At 38.9% G+C, this 20,418-nt stretch overlaps 1 protein-coding gene across 1 annotated transcript in view; it reads right to left on the bottom strand.

Moving 5' to 3' along the window:
• The window catches only part of LOC135108103 (large ribosomal subunit protein mL38-like), a 69,129-nt gene that overhangs the window by 23,791 nt on the left and 24,920 nt on the right, over window positions 1-20,418 (bottom strand). The window contains exons 4-5 of the mRNA XM_064018768.1: window positions 5,221-5,339; window positions 332-490 (exon numbers count right to left, since the gene is read on the bottom strand). Of these exons, the coding sequence (XP_063874838.1) occupies window positions 332-490; window positions 5,221-5,339 (278 nt within the window). The remainder of the gene's footprint in view (window positions 1-331; window positions 491-5,220; window positions 5,340-20,418) is intronic.

The raw sequence follows: 20,418 nt of genomic DNA, 5'->3' as shown, positions 1-20,418 counted from the left end.
CACTGTGAGGAGACTGGGATTCCCTCCTCTGTATTCTTATACATACAATATGTTTTGTCTCGGGATATCTCCTTATAAGGGCGAGCTCATTTTAAATATAGAGATTAATGCAATTAAATTTATAAGTAGGGGTTTGGTTGAATAAGATATTTCACTAGCTGAGTGTACTATAAAATCAACATAACTATTTTATTGATGTTTCCAATTATTTTTTATTTTTCATTTTTTTGTATTTATTTATTTATTTTTTTTTTTTGCACAGTACATGTATTTCCTTCATCAGCCAAGAAAAATGCTATAGAATTAGTTAAGTACATCTGTGAGCACTAACCATGGCTGCTCTCTTCTGTACTTGGAGAAATCTATGCGCTGATGCTGCTTGTAGAGCACAAACACCATGCGATGGTAGCCAGTGCCCCGAGGTGGGAAGGGCTGCAAGTAATCACACACCACCTCACCAGAGCTTGTGTCACCTCCTACAATGTTGCCTCTGCCAACAAAATATATCTATAGAGAATATTTCCTGCACACAACAAGCATATAAAATGTAAATAAATCAGAAGATGCAAAATTATCATCTATATAATGGATCATATATACAGTACTATGGAAAGGCTATTAATACTATTTCCAACACAGTTTGACACCAGTGTTACAAGTACCTTAGAAGAGAATTCCATAGCCTATCACTTATGTGCATGCAGTCTTCTGTGTTTGGTATCCTTCCTATTCTATTCACTCCCTCTTCAACTCAAACTTAAACTTTTACAAAATGTCCCCCCTTAACATCTGGAAGTTAGATTACAAAGACATCAGCAGATGTTTGCATTCTGTGGATATCTACTGTTACCTTTCAGAAACATCTCTGAAACTACATTTTCTTACATAAATAAAAATAAAATCCATGTGAATATTTACAACCACTATTTATACACCAAAAAACTAGAAATAAAAAAAAAAATAAAATAAATAAATAAGACTACCAGGCCTCGTCAAACATCAAACTCATCTCAGCTTCTTCCACTGCCCTACATTTTCATCACTGTCAACAAAATGAGAATTGTTCTATAAACAACAGAGAGAGAGAGAGAGAGAGAGAGAGAGAGAGAGAGAGAGAGAGAGAGAGAGAGAGAGAGAGAGAGAGAGAGAGAGAGAGAGAGAGAGAGAGAGAGAGAGAGAGAGAGAGAGAGAGAGAGAGAGAGAGAGAGAAAAAAAAAAAAATATATATATATATATATATATATATATATATATATATATATATATATATATATATATATATATATATATATATATATATATATATATATATATATATATATATATATATATATATATATATATATATATATATATATATATATATATAAATAAAACAAGGGATTTTAAAATTATTCAAAAGATATAAAGGGGGTAGGCTGACTGGGTGTTAAGTTCAGGAGAAAATTTTCATATGTACATTGATTCCAGTATTCTAATGTCAACACTGTTTGAGGAGTCAAAAATTTTAAAGTAATCTTTCCTAGGTGGTAAGTTACACTGTATCAGGTGCTCTTTTACTGCAGAATAAGGAGGCGCAAATAGAGGATGGCTGGTTCTGCTTGACTGACCCAAGTGTTCATCTGTCCTCTTTTTATATGAGTGCACAGTGCTGCCTATATACTCTGTCTGGCAACTAGGGCAAATGAATTTATAAATGACAGATGATCTGAGGTCGGTCAGCAGGCAGTCCTGAACCTAAAAAAAATTAACCTATTTTAAAATCATTCACAAAGACGAATCTAAAATCTATCTGAGAGTACAAAATATTTAATTTATTGAATAAGCAGTATTTTTAGATCTGAAGAAACATTGTCTAAATAGGGCAGCTTAAATACATAGTATGTTTCTTAACAAAGTGAAACACAGGTTTAGGCTAATTTTTTGTTTAAAAACTTGTACACCAAATTTTCAAAGATGTGTGTTGGGAAACTATTCATAAAAAAATAGGATTTAAAAAAATAATTTCAGAATGAAACCTATTGTATGTATAAATTCGATGATATGCTCGGTGTAAGAGAGTTTTAATGGGGTTAACCTTAAATTGATAGCTGCAATAACTGAAAAACTTGTGCCAAGACCAGAGAAGGTAGGTTTATGAAAAATCTTAAATTAAATTTTACCACTGCATTTTCAATCAGAATGTCCAAGAAGGATAGTCTACCATTAATTTAATTTTCTATAGAGAATTTTATGTTTTTGTGTTTCTTATTTACATAATCAAAAAAATGTGTAGCTTGACTTTTGTTCTCAAAAACAGCAAATGTATCATCGAAGTATCTATGATAAAAAAAAGAGTTTTAAAACTCTCGGGTCAGTTTCGAAGCCAGTTTTTTTTTTCTTAAATCCTACTTTTTACAAGTGGTTCCCCAACACACATCTTTGAAAATTTGGTGTACAAGTATTTAAATGAAAAATATCAGCCTAAACCTGTGATTTGCTCTGTTAAGAAACATACTATGTATTTTAAGCTGCCTTATTTGGGCGATGTCTCTCCAGATCTAAAATACTGCCTATGCAATAAATTACCATATTTTATGGTTTACAAGATGCACTTTTTTTGTAAAAAATACCCTGAAAAATAATTATGCGTCTTTTAAGATGAATGTTGTATTGTGACGAGGTCTTGGGATTTGAAGATAAATAAAATTTCTTTGCTTTATATTTTTACATTCATATTTTTTAAAATTTTTAATTCATTTTTATGAAAACAAAACCATCCTTGGACAACGAAAGATGTACAGTATATTTACTAATCACTAACTAGTATGTCATTGCCATATGAACAAAATTGGACAAGTGAATAATGTAAACAATATACACTGTCAGCATGTGGGGGACACACTGCTTCACTGTGTGTATTTGCCTACAGTAGTTTTATTTACATAACTGTAAATTCGTATTGAGAACTCCAGCAAATCTGTGATGAGTGCTGAGCAACAGATAGTTTTATGAAAAGGTTTGATAAATTCATGGATAATGATTATAGATGGTCAAATCTAGGTTTACAGGAGTCTTGCAGACTCCTTGCTTCTTGTGTTTTTATGTTCAGTGGTCAGATATATGGTGAATGTATTCTTGTATGAGAATGACTTTTTTTTCTTAGAAATTTCTTTCCAATATTAGGGTGTGTCTTCCAAGATGCAGCGCCTTGCCAGCCGTAAAATACGCTATATCTTTTGTATTTTTGTACCTTTGTGAATAATTCTAAAATAGGTAAATTTTTTAGATTCAAGGACCACCTGCCGACCAACCTCAGATCATCTGTTGTTTGCAAATTCACTTGCCCTAGTTTCCAAACAGGGTATATAGGCAGCACTGTGCACTCCTATAAAAACAGGACAGATGAGCACTTGGGTCAGCTGTGCAGGACTGGCTGTCCTCTACTTGCATCTCCTCACGCTGTAGTAAGAGAACACCTGGTGAAGTGTAACTTACCACCCAGGAAAGATTACTTTAAAATTTTAGACTCCTCAAACAGAGCTGATATTAGAATATTGGAATCAGTGTACATAAGGAAATTTGTCCCTGAACCTAACAACAGCAAATCAGCCTGCCCTCTCTATATCTTATGAATAATTAAAAATTTCCTTGTTTTATCTTTACACACACATATATATATATATATATATATATATATATATATATATATATATATATATATATATATATATATATATATATATATATATATATATATATATATATATATATATATATATATATATATATATATATATATATATATATATATATATATATATATATATATATATATATATATATATATATATATATATATATATATATATATATATATATATATATGTATCTCACATGTTATTTGTCCACATCTCTTTGATAATGGCATAGTCTCTGTGCCAAAACACTGAAATAAAACTGTTTATGTAGGTACACTGGTGCTTTTATTCATCTCATGCCAGAAGGCTACTCATAACCTGAAAACCTTGCAATTATCAAATTACTATACTACGTTCACTTAAGCTAAATTCCTGGTGCCTAGGCAGGTTTGTAAAGTCACAGCTGATTGGCTGCACCACTCTCTTGCAAGGCCACTTTTGCATGCTTGACGAAGGCATGTTTCTATATCATATGCCATAGCTCACTTAATAATCAGGTAGCCGACTTTGGTTGACACCATCAGACTCATCAGTGACTGTAGAATCAAGATATTTTGTAAAAAAATTAACAAAAAAGAAAATGGAATTACAAAGAGATGAACTGAACCATGAAAAATATATAAAAAAAGTTATATTTTATTTATGCCCACTATTTTCAATAGTTGTTCATTGAATAACCCTTTTGTTGGTTAACTCCCACTTGGTAATGAATCAGAGACAAAGTGCATATGAATTTAAAAGGAGAGTAGAATGGAAGTGTAAGATTTTCAGGGAAACTAATAAAAATTGCCCCCTCATCCCAAAACTGCAATATGCATGCATTCCCACTCAGGCACTCAAACCCAACAATATGGATCCCTCATTTACACAGGAAATACATACCTTTCAGTAACAAAGTTATTTGTTGTTAAGGATCAATTTCACAAATTGTTGGAGTGTGCATGAGAATTTCTATTGCTGTAGGAAATGAACCAACAAAACATATCCTATGACAGACATGCAAGTTTGTTTTTAAAATAGGTCACACAATAAGTAACAAAAATGGCTAAATTATTTAAAAAAAAATGCCTACTGAGTTGTGTTCTTCATTTATATATATATATATATATATATATATATATATATATATATATATATATATGAAGAGCACAAATGAATGACAATGTGACTTCATGACTGTTTTCTCTAGGAGAGCACAGTGCTGACTAAGAGTGAGCGAGAGCAAGTGACTGGGCATCTCTGCCATCTGGTTGAAAACAAAGGTTGAGTCCTCTGCCTGTTCAAACTTATAATTCAAGTTTTCTCTCACAACCAGAAGTATTTTTTAAAAATATCCTTTACTCATAACCTGAATTACTCATAACCAGAGGCAACTGTAACTCAAAGTACAACTGTATAAAGCTATTCAAGTTTTCCATTTCTTTCTTGGAACCCATACTGCTTGTGGTAGAAAAGGCTAGTTCTATAAGTACACAAGGAGTCACTTATACATGAAATACAAATAGCAAAGTAAAACAAAGAACCTGAAGACAAAACTTACACAAACCAGTGCAGACACTCATGGTCATTGTCCAGGAGATTACCATCAGGGTTAGTGAGGATTAAAGTCCACAAGGAGTCTGGATCACTGTGGAACTGAATGTCAGGTGTGCTGGCAGCCTGTGGAGGAAAGAGAAGGTAACTTTGGTATTTACTTACATCCAACTCTCAACAACCAGCTAATGAGAAAAGGTTTGTATCTTTTCATTCCTTAATACATCCACCCTGCTCCCTCTTTCTTTCTGTGAATCAAGAGGTAAATGTGTGTGTGTGTGTGTGTGTGTGTGTGTGTGTGTGTGTGTGTGTGTGTGTGTGTGTGTGTGTGTGTGTGTGTGTGTGTGTGTGTGTAACCTAGTTGTAATTTACAGGGCATGAGCTATGCTTGTGTGGTTCCACTTCCATATCTACACTTGTCCAGTTTCCCTTAAAGTTGTGCACACTCACTGTAGATACTAAATCCTCATTTACCTTGTTCCAAACTTTCCTTCTTTTACTTTTATTATTTCTTCATTTCCCATTTTATACATCCATTTTGATCTCTTCACTTTTCCCATTTCCATTACTTGACATTTTTTCCACATTAAATTCCCTCTCCCATTTCTCAGTCCATTCCCAGATTTTATTGAAGTCCTCTTGTAAAATTTCAGTTTCTGTTGTTTCTTATGTCTTTGTAATCATCTGCAAACAAACTAATGTAACTCTTTACTCCTTCAGGCATATAATTTATGCCATATGTAGATCAGGAAAAGTATTGGTGCTAGCACTGATCCTTGTAGTACTCCACTATCTACTTTTCTCCATTTCAATTTTACATCTTTTACTACTGTTCTCATTTCTCTTTCCTTTAAGTAACTTTCCATCCAGTTTTTTAAATTTTTCCATTTAATCCTCCTCTTCAGCCTCTTTCCATGTCCTCTAGTGTCCTGTGTATCCCAGACCATTAAGTCACTTCTGTCCACCTCCTCTACTCCCTCATATGCTTTATACGTCTCCCCTTTCTCTGCTCTTTTCCAAAGTTGGTAGATGTATCCTTGCCAGTCTCTCTATCAAGTATCAGTCCATGATACTTGGTACCATCTTCGTAGCTGCTCTCTGAACTCTCTCCAACTTCCTTATATCCTTTTTCTTGTATGGCAACCACACTACTGCTGCATATTCAAGTCTAGGTCTTATCAGCGACACGATCATCTTCCTGACCATCTCTTCATCCATATATGCAAAGGCCTGCCTTATTCTTCTCAACAAGTTATAGGTTTCTCCTGTAATTTTGTTAATGTGTCTCTCTGGGGTCAGGTTCTCAGTCACTGTAACACTGAGATCCTTTTCCTCTTCTGCTCCATTCAACCTTACACCATTCAAAACATAATTTCCTTTTACTCTTCTTGTACTTTTTCCAAATTCTATTACTTCACACTTCTTTAAATTAAATTCCATTTCCCATCTATAACTCCACTCTGATATCTTATTCAGGTCTTCTTGTAACATTCCACAGTCCTCTTTCTTCAGCAACTTTGCATCATCTGCAAAAAAGGCTCATGTAGCTGTTGACACTCTCCGTCATATCATTTATATAAACTGCAAACATGATTGGTGCAAGTACTGACCCTTGGGGTACTCCACTTAAGACTTCCCTCCATGATGATTTTTTATCTTTTACCACCATTCTCATTTCTCTGTTTGTCAAGAAATTTTCCATCCATCTCAGCAGGCCCCCCTTAGCCCACCATTATGCTTCAACTTCCACAACAATTTCCTGTGTGGCACTTTATCAAAGGCCTTCATCAGGTCTAAATAAACACAATCTGCCCATCCATCTCTTTCTTGCATTACATCCACCACTCTAGAATAAAAACTCAGTAAGTTTGTAACACATGATCTCCCTCTCCTAAATCTAAATTGTTGCTTTATTATCACTTCATTTCCTTCTAGGTACTGCATCCATTTATCCTTCACCAATCTTTCACACATTTTGCACACCACACTTGTTAGAGACACAGGTCTATGGTTTAAGGGCTCCTCTTTACTTTGTAGATTGGCACTATGTTGGCTCTCTTCCTTTCAACTTTCTACTGCCTCCCAGGAGGAGGCAGTAAACACCTGCCGAAACAATAATTACTCCCAGTGAGGTCTAAAGCACTGTTCAGGGGGTGCTGTGAACTTATCATTAAACCCAGCTGTGACCTCACTGAACGTTTCCCTTTGTGTCTCACAACACAAGGGGGCAGTTACAGCCTGCCCTCTAAAGACAACTCTCTTCCTCCTCACAAAACTACAAGCACCTAATAACACAAACACCCTTCACCCAAAAATTTTAAAATCATCATGGCGACACCACCTCTCCTCTTCTAAACCTCATCTTCTTTTCCTCACTGAAACTCAGGTGTCTGAGGCAACTGACAGTAGCCCCTTTTCTGTTCCCTCCTACTTTCTCTATCCTCATTTTCGATCCAAAGCTGGATGCTGCGTTTATGTGCGCAATGACTTAACCTGCTCTCGTGCCCACGCTCTTGAATCTTCCGAGTTTTCCACCATCTGGCTACGACTACAGAGTCACTCTCATACTAAATTTATCTGTGCTGTATACCTCTCTCCTAACTCCTCTGACTATAAGAAATTCTTTGACTACTTAACTTCCAAAGTGGAGCACATTCTGACCCTCTTCCCTTTTGCAGAGATCTCCATTCTTGGAGACTTCAATGTTCACCGCCAGCTTTGGCTTTCCTCTCCCTTCACTGACCATCCTGGTGAACTAGCCTACAACTTTCCTATCCTCCATGACCTAGGGCAATTAGTGCAACACCCTACTTGTATTCCTGACTGTCTTGGAGATACGCCCAACATTCTTGACCTTTTCCTGACCTCTAATCCTTCTGCTTATGCTGTCACCCTTTCTTCTCCGTTGGGCTCCTCCGATCACAATCTCATATCTTTATCTTGTCCTATCACTCCAATCCCTCCTCAGGATCCCCCTAAGCGAAGGTGCCTCTGGCGTTTTGCCTCTGCTAGTTGGGGGGACCTGAGGAGGTATTTTGTTGATTTTCCTTGGAATGACTACTGCTTCCGTGTCAGAGACCCGTCTTTGTGTGCTGAGCGCATAACAGAGGTGATAGTATCTGGCATGGAGGTGTACATTCCTCACTCTTTTTCTCGTCCTAAACCTTCTAAACCTTGGTTTAACACAGCTTGTTCTCGTGCTATACATGATAGAGAGGTGGCCCACAAAAGGTACTTAAGCCTTCCATCACTAGAATCTCATGCACTTTATATTTCTGCCCGGAACCATGCCAAGTCTATTCTCCAACTAGCCAAAAACTCCTTCATTAACAGAAAATGTCAAAACCTTTCAAGATCTAACTCCCCTCATGATTTCTGGCATCTAGCCAAAAATATCTCCAATAACTTTGCTTCTTCTTCTTTCCCTCCTCTACTTCAACCAGATGGCACCACTGCTATCACATCTATTTCTAAAGCTGAACTCTTTGCTTAAACCTTTGCTAAAAACTCTACCTTGGACGATTCTGGGCTTGTTCCCCCCTCTCCTCCACCCTCTGACTACTTCATGCCATGTATTAAAATTCTTCGCAATGATGTTTTCCATGCCCTCGCTGGCCTAAACCCTCGGAAGGCTTATGGACCTGATGGGGTCCCTCTTATTGTTCTCCGAAACTGTGCCTCCGTGCTTGCACCTTGCCTAGTCAAACTCTTTCAGCTCTGTCTGTCAACATCTACCTTTCCTTCTTGCTGGAAGCTTGCCTACACTCAACCTGTTCCTAAAAAGGGTGACTGCTCTAATCCCTCAAACTACCGTCCTATTGCTTTAATTTCCTGCTTATCTAAAGTTTTTGAATCTATCCTCAACAGGAAGATTCTTAAACATGTATCACTTCACAACCTTCTATCTGATCGCTAGTATGGGTTCCGTCAAGGCCGCTCTACTGGTGATCTTCTGGCTTTCCTTTCTGAGTCTTGGTCATCCTCTTTTAGAGATTTTGGTGAAACTTTTGCTGTTGCCTTGGACATATCAAAAGCCTTTGATAGAGTCTGGCACAAAGCTTTGATTTCCAAACTACCCTCCTACGGTTTCTATCCTTCTCTCTGTAACTTCATCTCAAGTTTCCTTTCTGACCGTTCTATTGCTGCTGTGGTATACGGTCACTGTTCTTCTCCTAAATCTATTAACAGTGGTGTTCCTCAGGGTTCTGTCCTGTCACCCACTCTCTTCTTATTATTCATTAATGATCTTCTAAACCAAACTTCTTGTCCTATCCACTCCTACGCTGATGATACCACCCTGCACTTTTCCACGTCTTTTCTTAGACGTCCAACCCTTCAGGAGGTAAACATATCACACAGGGAAGCCACAGAACGCCTGACTTCTGATCTTTCTAAAATTTCTGATTGGGGCAGAGCAAACTTGGTATTGTTCAATGCCTCAAAAACTCAATTCCTCCATCTATTAACTCGACACAACCTCCCAGACAACTATCCCCTCTTCTTCAATGACACTCAACTGTCCCCCTCTTCTACACTGAACATCCTCGGTCTGTTCTTTACTTATAATCTGAACTGGAAACTTCACATCTCATCTGTAGCTTAAACAGCTTCTATGAAGTTAGGTGTTCTGAGACGTCTCCGCCAGTTTTTCTCACCCCCCCAACTGCTAACTCTGTACAAGGGCCTTATCCGTCCATGTATGGAGTATGCTTCACATGTCTGGGGGGGTTCCACTCATACTGCTCTTCTAGACAGGGTGGAATCAAAAGCTTTTCGTCTCATCAACTCCTCTCCTCTAATTGACTGTCTTCAGCCTCTCTCTCACTGCCGCAATGTTGCATATCTAGCTGTCTTCTACCGCTATTTTCATGCTAACTGCTCTTCTGATCTTGCTAACTGCATGCCTCCCCTCCTTCCGCGGCCTCGCTGCACAAGACTTTCTTCTTTCTCTCACCCCTATTCTGTCCACCTCTCTAACGCAAGAGTTAACCAGTATTCTCAATCATTCATCCCTTTCTCTGGTAAACTCTGGAACTCCCTGCCTGCTTCTGTATTTCCACCTTCCTACAACTTGAATTCCTTCAAGAGGGAGGTTTCAAGACACTTATCCACCAATTTTTGACCACTGCTTTGACCCTTTTATGGGACTGGCATTTCAGTGGGCATTTTTTTATTAGATTTTTGTTGCCCTTGGCCAGTATCCTTCCTACATAAAAAAAAAAAAAAAAAAAAAAAAAAAAAAAAAAAAAAATAGGGAGCACTCAATATTATGTATTACCCATGTCAACTGCTGATTGCACTCTTTTAGTATCCATCCTGACACTCCATCAGGTCCAGGGGCCTTCCTAACGTCTAGTCCTTCCATCTGTTTCTGGACATGCTCTTCAGTCACTTGAATTTTCCCCAGACCCATTTCCTCACTCATCTCACTCTGCCACACAAATGTTCTCTCTTTTGTGAATACTGATTGAAGACTCCTGTGTGTGTGTGTGTGTGTGTGGAAGCATATGTGTGTGCACGTGCATAGAAAAGGTTTGTATCTTTTCATTCCTTCTCCTTCCTCCCTTTCTGGGGGAACCCTAAGGTTCCCCCAGAAACCTTAGGGTTCTGCAAAAGATCCCTTGGTGTTCCACAAAAAAGAGTGAGATAAGCTAATGCACTTTTGAGTTTTTATTTAATTTCATATTCGTAATATTACTATACAGTGGAACCTTGATTACTGAATGTCTCCCTTTATGAACAACTTGAACATAAGAACATAAGAACATAAGAAATAAGGGAAGCTGCAAGAAGCGACCAGGCTTACACGTGGCAGTCCCTGTATGAAACACACCTACCTATTTCCATCTGCTATCCCCTTCCATAAACTTGTCTAATCTTCTCTTAAAGCTCTCTAGTGTCCTAGCACTAACTACATGATTCCTGAGTCCGTTCCACTCATCTACCACTCTATTTGAGAACCAATTTTTTCCTATCTCCTTCCTAAACCTAAATTTTTCAAGCTTGAACCCGTTATTTCTTGTTCTACCCTGGTTGCTGATCCTAAGAATTTTGCTTACATCTCCCTTGTTATAACCCTTATACCACTTAAAGACTTCTATCAGGTCCCCTCTTAACCTACGTCTCTCTAGAGAATGTAAATTTAACCGCTTCAGCCTCGCTTCGTAAGGAATACTCCTCATCCCCTGTATCCTTTTAGTCATTCTCCTCTGTACTGATTCTAATAGACCTATATCTTTCCTGTAATGTGGGGACCAGAACTGCACAGCGTAGTCTAGATGAGGTCTGACCAGCGCCAAGTATAACTTTAATATTACTTCCGGCCTTCTACTTTTAACACTCCTAAAAATGAATCCTAGTACCCTATTTGCCTTGTTTCTGGCTTCTATGCATTGTTTCCCTAGACGGAGTTCAGAGCTAACTATAACTCCTAAATCTTTCTCGTACCCTGTACCTACCAGAGTTTGGGTGTTTAATGTGTACCTATTGTGTGGGTTTCCTCTACCTACGCTAAGCACTTTGCATTTATTGATATTAAATTGCATTTGCCATCTATCCGTCCATTCATTCATTCTATCTAAGTCTGTCTGCAAGGCGATGGCATCCGCTTCTGACCTAATTAATCTACCTATCTTTGTGTCATCCGCAAATTTACTAACATCGCTACTAATTCCACTATCCAAGTCATTGATATATATTAGAAATAATAATGGCCCTAATACTGATCCCTGTGGCACCCCACTAATGACATGACCCCACTCGGATTTCGAGCCGTTTATTACCACTCTCTGTCGCCTGTTACCAAGCCATGACCCTATCCAACCTAACACCTTCCCATCTATCCCGTGCGCCCTAACCTTTCTCAGGAGCCTTTGATGGGGCACCTTGTCGAATGCTTTACTAAAGTCCAGATATAAGATATCATAACTATCACCATTATCTACTGCCTCGTACACCTTACTGTAAAAACTTAACAAGTTTGTCAGGCAAGACTTCCCCTTCGTGAAGCCATGCTGTGACTGATTTATCAAGTTATATTTGTCTAAATGCTCCCTAATGTTCCTGGCTATTATTGACTCTAACATTTTACCTACAACTGAAGTTAAGCTGACAGGTCTATAATTAGACGCTAAAGTTTTATCCCCTTTCTTAAAGATGGGTACTACATTAGCCTGCCTCCACATGTCTGGTACCTCACCCGACTCCAGTGATTTCCTAAAGACAGAAACTAACGGCTCACTAATAATCTTTTTACATTCCTTCAGTACTCTGGGATATATTTCATCAGGTCCTGGTGACTTGAACTTTTTTAGCCTATCTATCTCCTGCTCCACTATCTCCCTAGTTATGGAAATATCCGTCAGCTTCTCATACTCATCTGCTCTAAACACCTGTTCACTATCTGGCATATCCTGCATGTTTTCCTGAGTGAAGACAGTTAAAAAATAATCATTCAGAAGTTTACTAATCTCCTCCCCAGAACTAACCAGCTCCCCATCTGCTGCCTTTAATGGACCTACAGTATCCTTATTTTTCGTCCTGTATACCTGATAAAATCCCTTGGGGTCCGTCTTCGCCTGGCTGGCTACCTTTAATTCATAATTGTCCTTAGCTTTCCTCGTTAAAACTTGGTTTTTGAACAAAAAATTTAACTCATAATTGCTTCAGTTGCTGTATCATAATTCAGTTTTTGAACAAAGTTACTTGATTTCAAATACTACAAGACATAGCAAAAGCTGCCATTTATTAAAAAAATTTATTTATAAAAAATTTATTTATAAAAAAATTTAGTTTCTATAAATATTTTCTTTGCTTTTATATATTGGTAGGAGAGACATGGAGGGCAAGATAGCAATTCAGTCTTTGAAATAAGTTAAATGTGATCCTACTGAAGAACCTCGATGTAAACAAACAAGATTTGGCACTTGGGAGTAATTCCGAGCCTCCTGTGGGTCTCTCTGTGACTCACGACACTATCATTACTGTACAACTGCATTTTTCCATTAGCTTTCCCCAGCAACAAGATATCTAAGTGTTATGATCACCTTCATTTTGGCAGTGAGTGGGTTGCTCCTCTGTGTCACTCTTTAAGGCTTCCCTCACTTCATCGGTAACAAAGAAAATGCGTGTATGGTCTAAACAATGTCTTCTGATGACTCCTGTGTCACCAAGTTCATTCACTACATTCTTTCTGGATAAAAAATTTCTAAGCCAGAGATGTTGTGGAGCGGCCATCTTAGCAGTGGGTGCATTGGCCGTTACCCGCTAAGATGTGGTGGATGGGTGTCTGATAATGGATTAATCTATTTTACATTGATTCCTATGAGGAAAATAGTTTCAGTTTTTTAGTATTTTGGATTTTGAACAGCAATCAGGAACTGAGATTCCACTGAACATGCACAGCATATTATTGATTATTATAATTCTGTAATATAGACATCATCCTATCTAACCAATTATGTAAAAAAAAAAAAAAAAAAACACTGGGGATATATTTAGTGATGTGTGTGTGTAACTGCCTTCACTAGTCAGTACTCACTCAGTGGACAGGACCTGTTTGTGACTGATTTGTGTATCAAGTGACTCACTCAGTGCAGGACACATGCATGGCCATGGTCTACATCAGGCATCTCTGTGCTTCCTGACATGCAGGTAGTCCCTCATTCACCCATGATATTAAGAACATTTCTTTTAGCATTATCAATAAATTTGACAAAGAAGTATTAATTTTCCTTAAACCAGTTATTATATATATATATATATATATATATATATATATATATATATATATATATATATATATATATATATATATATATATATATATATATATATATATATATATATATATATGATATTTACCATGTGAACTACAATGAAAAAAAATATGAGACATGGTATATAATTTTTTTTGTGCAGGGGTTCCTTGAGATATGTAATTTATTTCAAGGGTTATGCAAGGGTAAAAAGGTTGAGAAACACTGTTCTAGAGTCTCTAGTTGCACTGTGCTCTGAGGACATGATGCTAAGATGGGCTGCTGGTTTTGGTTCTGGTTGAAGGTCGGAGGTTTAGTCTCAACAGCACCTTCTGATGCAGCCTTGTTTACTGAATTTTTTGCAGTCATTACCTCTTCCATTATTCTTGTTATCAGTAATAAGGAAAAGGGAAGGGATGAAGATCAGAGGAGACAAGCAGACAAATTACAAAGACCATATATAGAAAATGAAAACTGGATTGTTGGTGAGCTCCTTGACAACAGTAACACTGAAACAAAAGAAATACTCTATATATTTTGGAAGAAATGAAAGAAAAGTACAAACAAAAATCAAGTGATATTTGAAAGAAACAAGAGAGCAGATCAGGTTACAAAAAGAAACTGCATATAAGACTGCATCAGAAAGGTGCTATTGCAAAGGCTAAACCTCCTGACCTTCAGCCAGAACCACCAGCCCTTCTTAGCATCATGTTGTAACATATGCAGTAATTATCACAAGGTAGGTTATGCTTGGCTTGACTCTGTTAACCCAGCATGGTGTAAACTTACAAAAATTTTGCAGAAATAACCTTTTTGGACAGTTTTTAACTGATTACTTTGTTGCCTTGCTTAAGTGCAATTCCGACTTAATAAAGGTTTTACTGTACTGATAATGTTTGAGATATTCATGTATAGATAAGTATAAAGCAGTATAAATGCAAAAATTATCCTTATGAATATAAATATATATGAATAATGTGCCTGTTTAAAATCAATTTATTTTACACTTAAAGATTAAGAAGAGAAAATAATTATGACAACCTGGCCTTTACACAATTTGTCTAATTTCTCTCCTTCAGTCTAATGGCGAGTTTTCGGAACTAAACCGCTAGATGTTGTTGCTGCTCATCTAACTGCAGGAAAGAGAGCCAAAATATTGTTGTAGTAAATCCCAGGTGCATAAAGATGCATAGAACATTGATCATCATGATACTATTGAAATGATTTATCGACTTTTCAATATCCGATATGGATAATATTGAGAGAATGTGGTCAAAATAATTTTTTTTTGTGTGTGATTATCGAGTAAACTGCTAGCATTATCTTAAATAAAGCATATTACAAGTATAAAAACTACTGATTTGGACAATGAAAAAAATAAAAATCACACTGTACTATATAGTATGACACAACCTACTCAGTAACATCGTGATATATGGCTCTATTTTTTTTTTGTGGGGATTTTAGCATCCCTCTCACGAAGCGAGCGACAAGGCAAAGTAATCGAGAACCAAAACAAACATCTCTCAGGCGATCCTGCTGCTGCTGTAGTGTCCAGCTACTGTAATCCATTGCTTAGGGCGTAGTGGAGATGGACACCGCAGCAACATTCAACTTCTTGTCCAACAACATGTTTCTTAAGTTCAACCAGTGTGGCTGAGTCAGGTGTTTGTTTTGGTTAAAGATACAGCATTACTATCGCCAGGACACTCGAGTTGCCAATTTTTTTTATTAAAATTGCCATTTCCATAAACTAGGAAGGAGATCTATGTAATTTGGACTTTTGACTGTCACAGACATGTTGCCTTTATGTTTACTGTCATCTAGATTAAGACGTTTCCAATCAAGAGTGTATTCATTTGGAAATCTTAAGGTGACCAAATAAATCTAAATGCCGATTCACTAGAAAATCAACTTATATACATTTGTTCATGAAAAGAATTTGATTTTACTTGTGTTACTACTTAGAAGGGATTACGTAGAAAAATATATTATATAAGCCCATTGCACCTTCATGTAAATAGAACACAGTAGGTATATCTGATATTGCTTGTATGTGAGAGAAGAGTTTGTGTTTGTGCTGCCACCTGGTGACAACCACAAGTTCTGAAAACTCCCCATTATCATTCTTGCCAACAACACGACAAATGTTCTTTGTGTAGCAGCTCCTCCACAACACTCTACATTCAGCCCCCTAGGACATGGATCATAACCTCATAATTTACAAAAAAGTATGCAGGAGGTATTGATGTGCACAGTAAATCTGAAAAATGGGTCTATGACTCTTAAGATGTGTTTTGCTGCACTTTTGCAGTCTGAGGGACTAGTTGTTGCAGTGGTGGCAACAGTAGCAACTCCTCTGTTGTATGATGTCTCCACCAAAAAACACTCGATATTAAAGTGACACCAATGATTAGTAACTAATGTTCATTGTATTGTGGGGGCAGTGATGGTGAAAAAGTGTGGCATAACCATCTATGAGTGTTCTGACTTGCCACAAAAATACTTAAGAAAGCTTTACCCAAACTTTTATTATTATGTGAGCTACCCAACAGATTTTCAAAACTGTAACTTAATCCCGTGAATGCCATGAGGTACATGTACTACAATAGAACCTTGGTTCACAAACACCCCAGATCATGAACAAATTAGTTCAAGAGCTATAGTCCCACCACTCTAAAACTAAGGTCTGGATGGGGTTTGAACAGGGATTCCCCTGCCTGCAGCATGGCCATACTTCCTAAAATCAGTGGTGTAATTGCGGTGGTATATGTAAAAAGAAAAAACTACAGATCGGTAAACATATACTACCAAAGTATCAAAATAAATATTCTTGTATATCAAAGAAAAACAAACCTAATGTGCATAAAGCACCATATTTGAAGACTTATAAGATGCATCTCAGATCGAGAGAGAGAGAGAGAGAGAGAGAGAGAGAGAGAGAGAGAGAGAGAGAGAGAGAGAGAGAGAGAGAGAGAGAGAGAGAGAGAGACAGAGAGAGAGAGAGAGAGAGAAATCCTGCTGTGACATGTAAACAAATATGGTGTAGGCAGTAACACTGTCAGAGCCCAGAGGGGTAATTAAGTTTGTACATACTTTTTATCATCATGCTACACATATTTCTATTTGTAATATTTTAGTAAAATTTCAAAGCATAAGGATGTGTGAAAACAGATTTACCTTATTCTCTACAAGATATTCTTATTTGAAATATTCAGTATAGACCATCACCATGAACTGCCCTACCTTGTGATGTTCTCATCACTTATGAAATCTTTTGTTTTGTTAGGTGGTAAGCTATTTTCTAAAAAAGAACAATAGTTTCTCATTAGCTTCAAGTTTTGTTGAACATGCATGCAAGGTAAGAATGTTAAAAGAGGCACAATTTCAGTTGAATGAAGGAGTGTCTTATCTCAAGGAATAATGGCATCATACTAAGGAACGCAGCGAATCTTGCACATGTAGCCAGACTGGTTTTGGTACATGCAATGTAAGCATCATCACTTAATTTCTTCCTGACTGGTGTTATTATGTGTGAATTACCAGTAAGACCTGTTATACATTGTTATCTTGCAAAAAAAGAGTTGTTTTAGTGGTGTAGAAGCAACCATCACTTTGTTTACATGTGTGAAGATGCTTATGGTTTGTCATAGACTTACCATTAGCCACTGCCCCAAAGCTGAACCTTGGTCTTATAAGAAACAGGCTCATTTTCTGAGACTTTTTTGGGGGAGAAAAAGATGTGTCTTATAAGCCATCAAATATGGTACTTACAGAACAGCAAAGAAACATGGCATACTTATTTTAACAGTGTTGCTGAAAAATAGCATTGCTTTTGCAGACTTCCTTCATGGTTCTAAGGTGGGTAAGCAGTGAAACATTTGTTTATAATACAACTAGAAGGAATATCAGCAGAGTATGTGTTTTTTCATAATAAAAATAAACCAGGGTTTTAACTTATTTATTTTTATCATGAAAAAACACATACTCTGCTGATATTCCTTCTAGTTGTATTATAAACAAATGTTTCACTGCTTACCCATCTTAGAACCATGAACCCTAGTGAGTGGCAAGACTTAGGCCTACACACCCAGGCCTCAAGATTCTTGAGTCACATGTCACCTGTGTGACCTGGGATGAGTCAGGTACTTCTGTTGCTCACTTGCTGTGGTGTAGCAATAAAGTCAAAATTTTAAAATATATTGTACAATGCAATTAAAAACTATAACCAGCATGAGAAAGAGAGAGAGAGAGAGAGAGAGAGAGAGAGAGAGAGAGAGAGAGAGAGAGAGAGAGAGAGAGAGAGAGAGAGAGAGAGAGAGAGAGAGAGAGAGAGAGAGAGAGAGAGAGAGAGAGAGAGAGAGAGAGAGAGAGAGAGAGAGAGAGAGAGAGAGAGAGAGAGACCTGGTGGAGGCTTGTCAAGGAGCAGGCCACCACGACACTGTTCCTCCACTAACAAGGCTGGACAGGACAACAGCCACCAGCAGTGAGGACAAGGCTTCTCTACTTGCTGAGTTTTTCGCAGAGAAGATGTCAGTCACTGATCCGGGCAGACGTCCACCTCACATCCCTCAGGAAACAGACCACACCGTCACCGATGGTCAGGTGACACGTGGACAGGTGGAGCGGCTAATGAGGGAAGTAGAGGAGAACCAAGCCACTGGCCCGGACGACATCAGCCCGCAGCTCCTCAAATGTTGCACCAGTGAGCTGTCAGGTCCTCTCACCAGCGTCTTCAGGGCCTGCCTGATGGAGCACAGGTGGCCCTCTATATGGAAGGATGCGCGGGTAAGTCTGAGCCCAGCAACTACAGACCCATCTCGCTGCTCTCCGCGGTGGGCAAGTTGCTGGAGCAGGTAGTGGCAGGTGTCATCTGTCATCACCTGAGTGAGCACCGCCTCCTCTCTGACGGGCAGTTCGGCTTCCGGCCTGGCCGCTCAACAGCAAACCTTCTCACCCTCTTCTCCCAAGGCTGGCAAGATGTCCTGGACGAAGGTCTGGATACTCTTGTGGTGGCCCTGGACATTGCTGGGGCCTTTGATAAGGTCTGGCACGCGGGACTTGTAAAAAAGCTTTGCGCCAAGGGTATCCAGGGCAACCTCCTTGCACTGCTCGAGGACTACCTCCAGGGGAGAACCCTCCGGATAGTCATCAATGGACAGGCATCCCAGCCGTTAACTATACAGGCCTCAGTTCCACAGGGTTCAGTGTTAGGCCTGATCCTGTGGAACATATCCATCGATGACCTCCTGCGGCAAATACTGAATCTGCTTGCATATGCCGACGACTGCAGTCTCTCCCGCTCCTACTGCCTCTCCGACAGTCAGCGAGCCGTTAGAGAGCTGAACAGGCAGCTCAGGCTGGTAATGGAGTGGGGAGAGGCGTGGCAAGTCAGCTTCACTCCAGAAAAGACGCAGGCCATGGTCATGTCACGGTCCCCAGCTGCCTCCCTGACCGTCTCAGGCTGTCTGAGTTTTGGAGGCCAGACACTTCCCCTCCAGGAACACGTCGAGTTGCTGGGAGTGACAGTGGACTGTGGCCTGCGCTTTGACTGCCATGTTGCTGCTGTTGCCCACCAGGCCTCCTAGCGAGTCTCTGCACTGCGTTGGATGTCGGAAAGCCTCGACTCCTGGGGCATCCTCACACTGTACAAGGCTCAGATACAGCCTTGTATGGAGTACAGTGCCTTGTCCTGGATGTCAAGTGCCCCCACCCACTTGCAGAGACTGGATGCTGTGCAACAACGTGCACTGCGCTTGGTGGGGATGGATGGACAGCAACAGCAGCAGCAGGAGGAGCAGACTGGAGTCATGTCGCTGGAGCATCGGCAGGACGTGTCGGCGCTGGTGGTCCAGCACAAGGCCCGGGTTTTGGAGGTCCCTCATCTCAGCTCATTAAGACTCCCACCACGAGCTGTCCAGAGGGAGTCCAGGACCACCACCTCCAGTGACATGCTGGTGCATGTGCCTCGATCTTACTCGAGGCAGCACCAGCACTCTTACACAGCCAGAACCTCCAGACTGTGGAATGTGTTTACGGCAGTCATGAGTGATACACGGACAATGATACTCCAGCAAGTAAAAGTGGCTGCACAGAGGTGGCGTAAAACACAAACTCCCACACTAGTGCTGTGTTAATCATGTGTATATTTAATAGGATGAGTTCGCTTTTGTATATATTTTCTTCTTTATATTTAAGTATAGGCTTTTCAAATAGCAGCATAAAAAATGTGTTGTTTTAAGCCTGTAAATTTTGTTTAAAAAAAGAGAGAGAGAGAGAGAGAGAGAGAGAGAGAGAGAGAGAGAGAGAGAGAGAGAGAGAGAGAGAGAGAGAGAGAGAGAGAGAGAGAGAGAGAGAGAGAGAGAGAGAGAGAGAGAGAGAGAGAGAGAGAGAGAGAGAGAGAGAGAGAGAGAGAGAGAGAGAGAGAGAGAGAGAGAGAGAGAGAGAGA

Source organism: Scylla paramamosain, chromosome 16 (assembly GCF_035594125.1).
Source record: "Scylla paramamosain isolate STU-SP2022 chromosome 16, ASM3559412v1, whole genome shotgun sequence".
NCBI classification, from domain to species: Eukaryota; Metazoa; Arthropoda; class Malacostraca; order Decapoda; family Portunidae; genus Scylla; species Scylla paramamosain.
The sequence above is the reverse complement of the archived record's forward strand: the minus strand, read 5'-3'. Positions and strand labels throughout refer to the sequence as shown.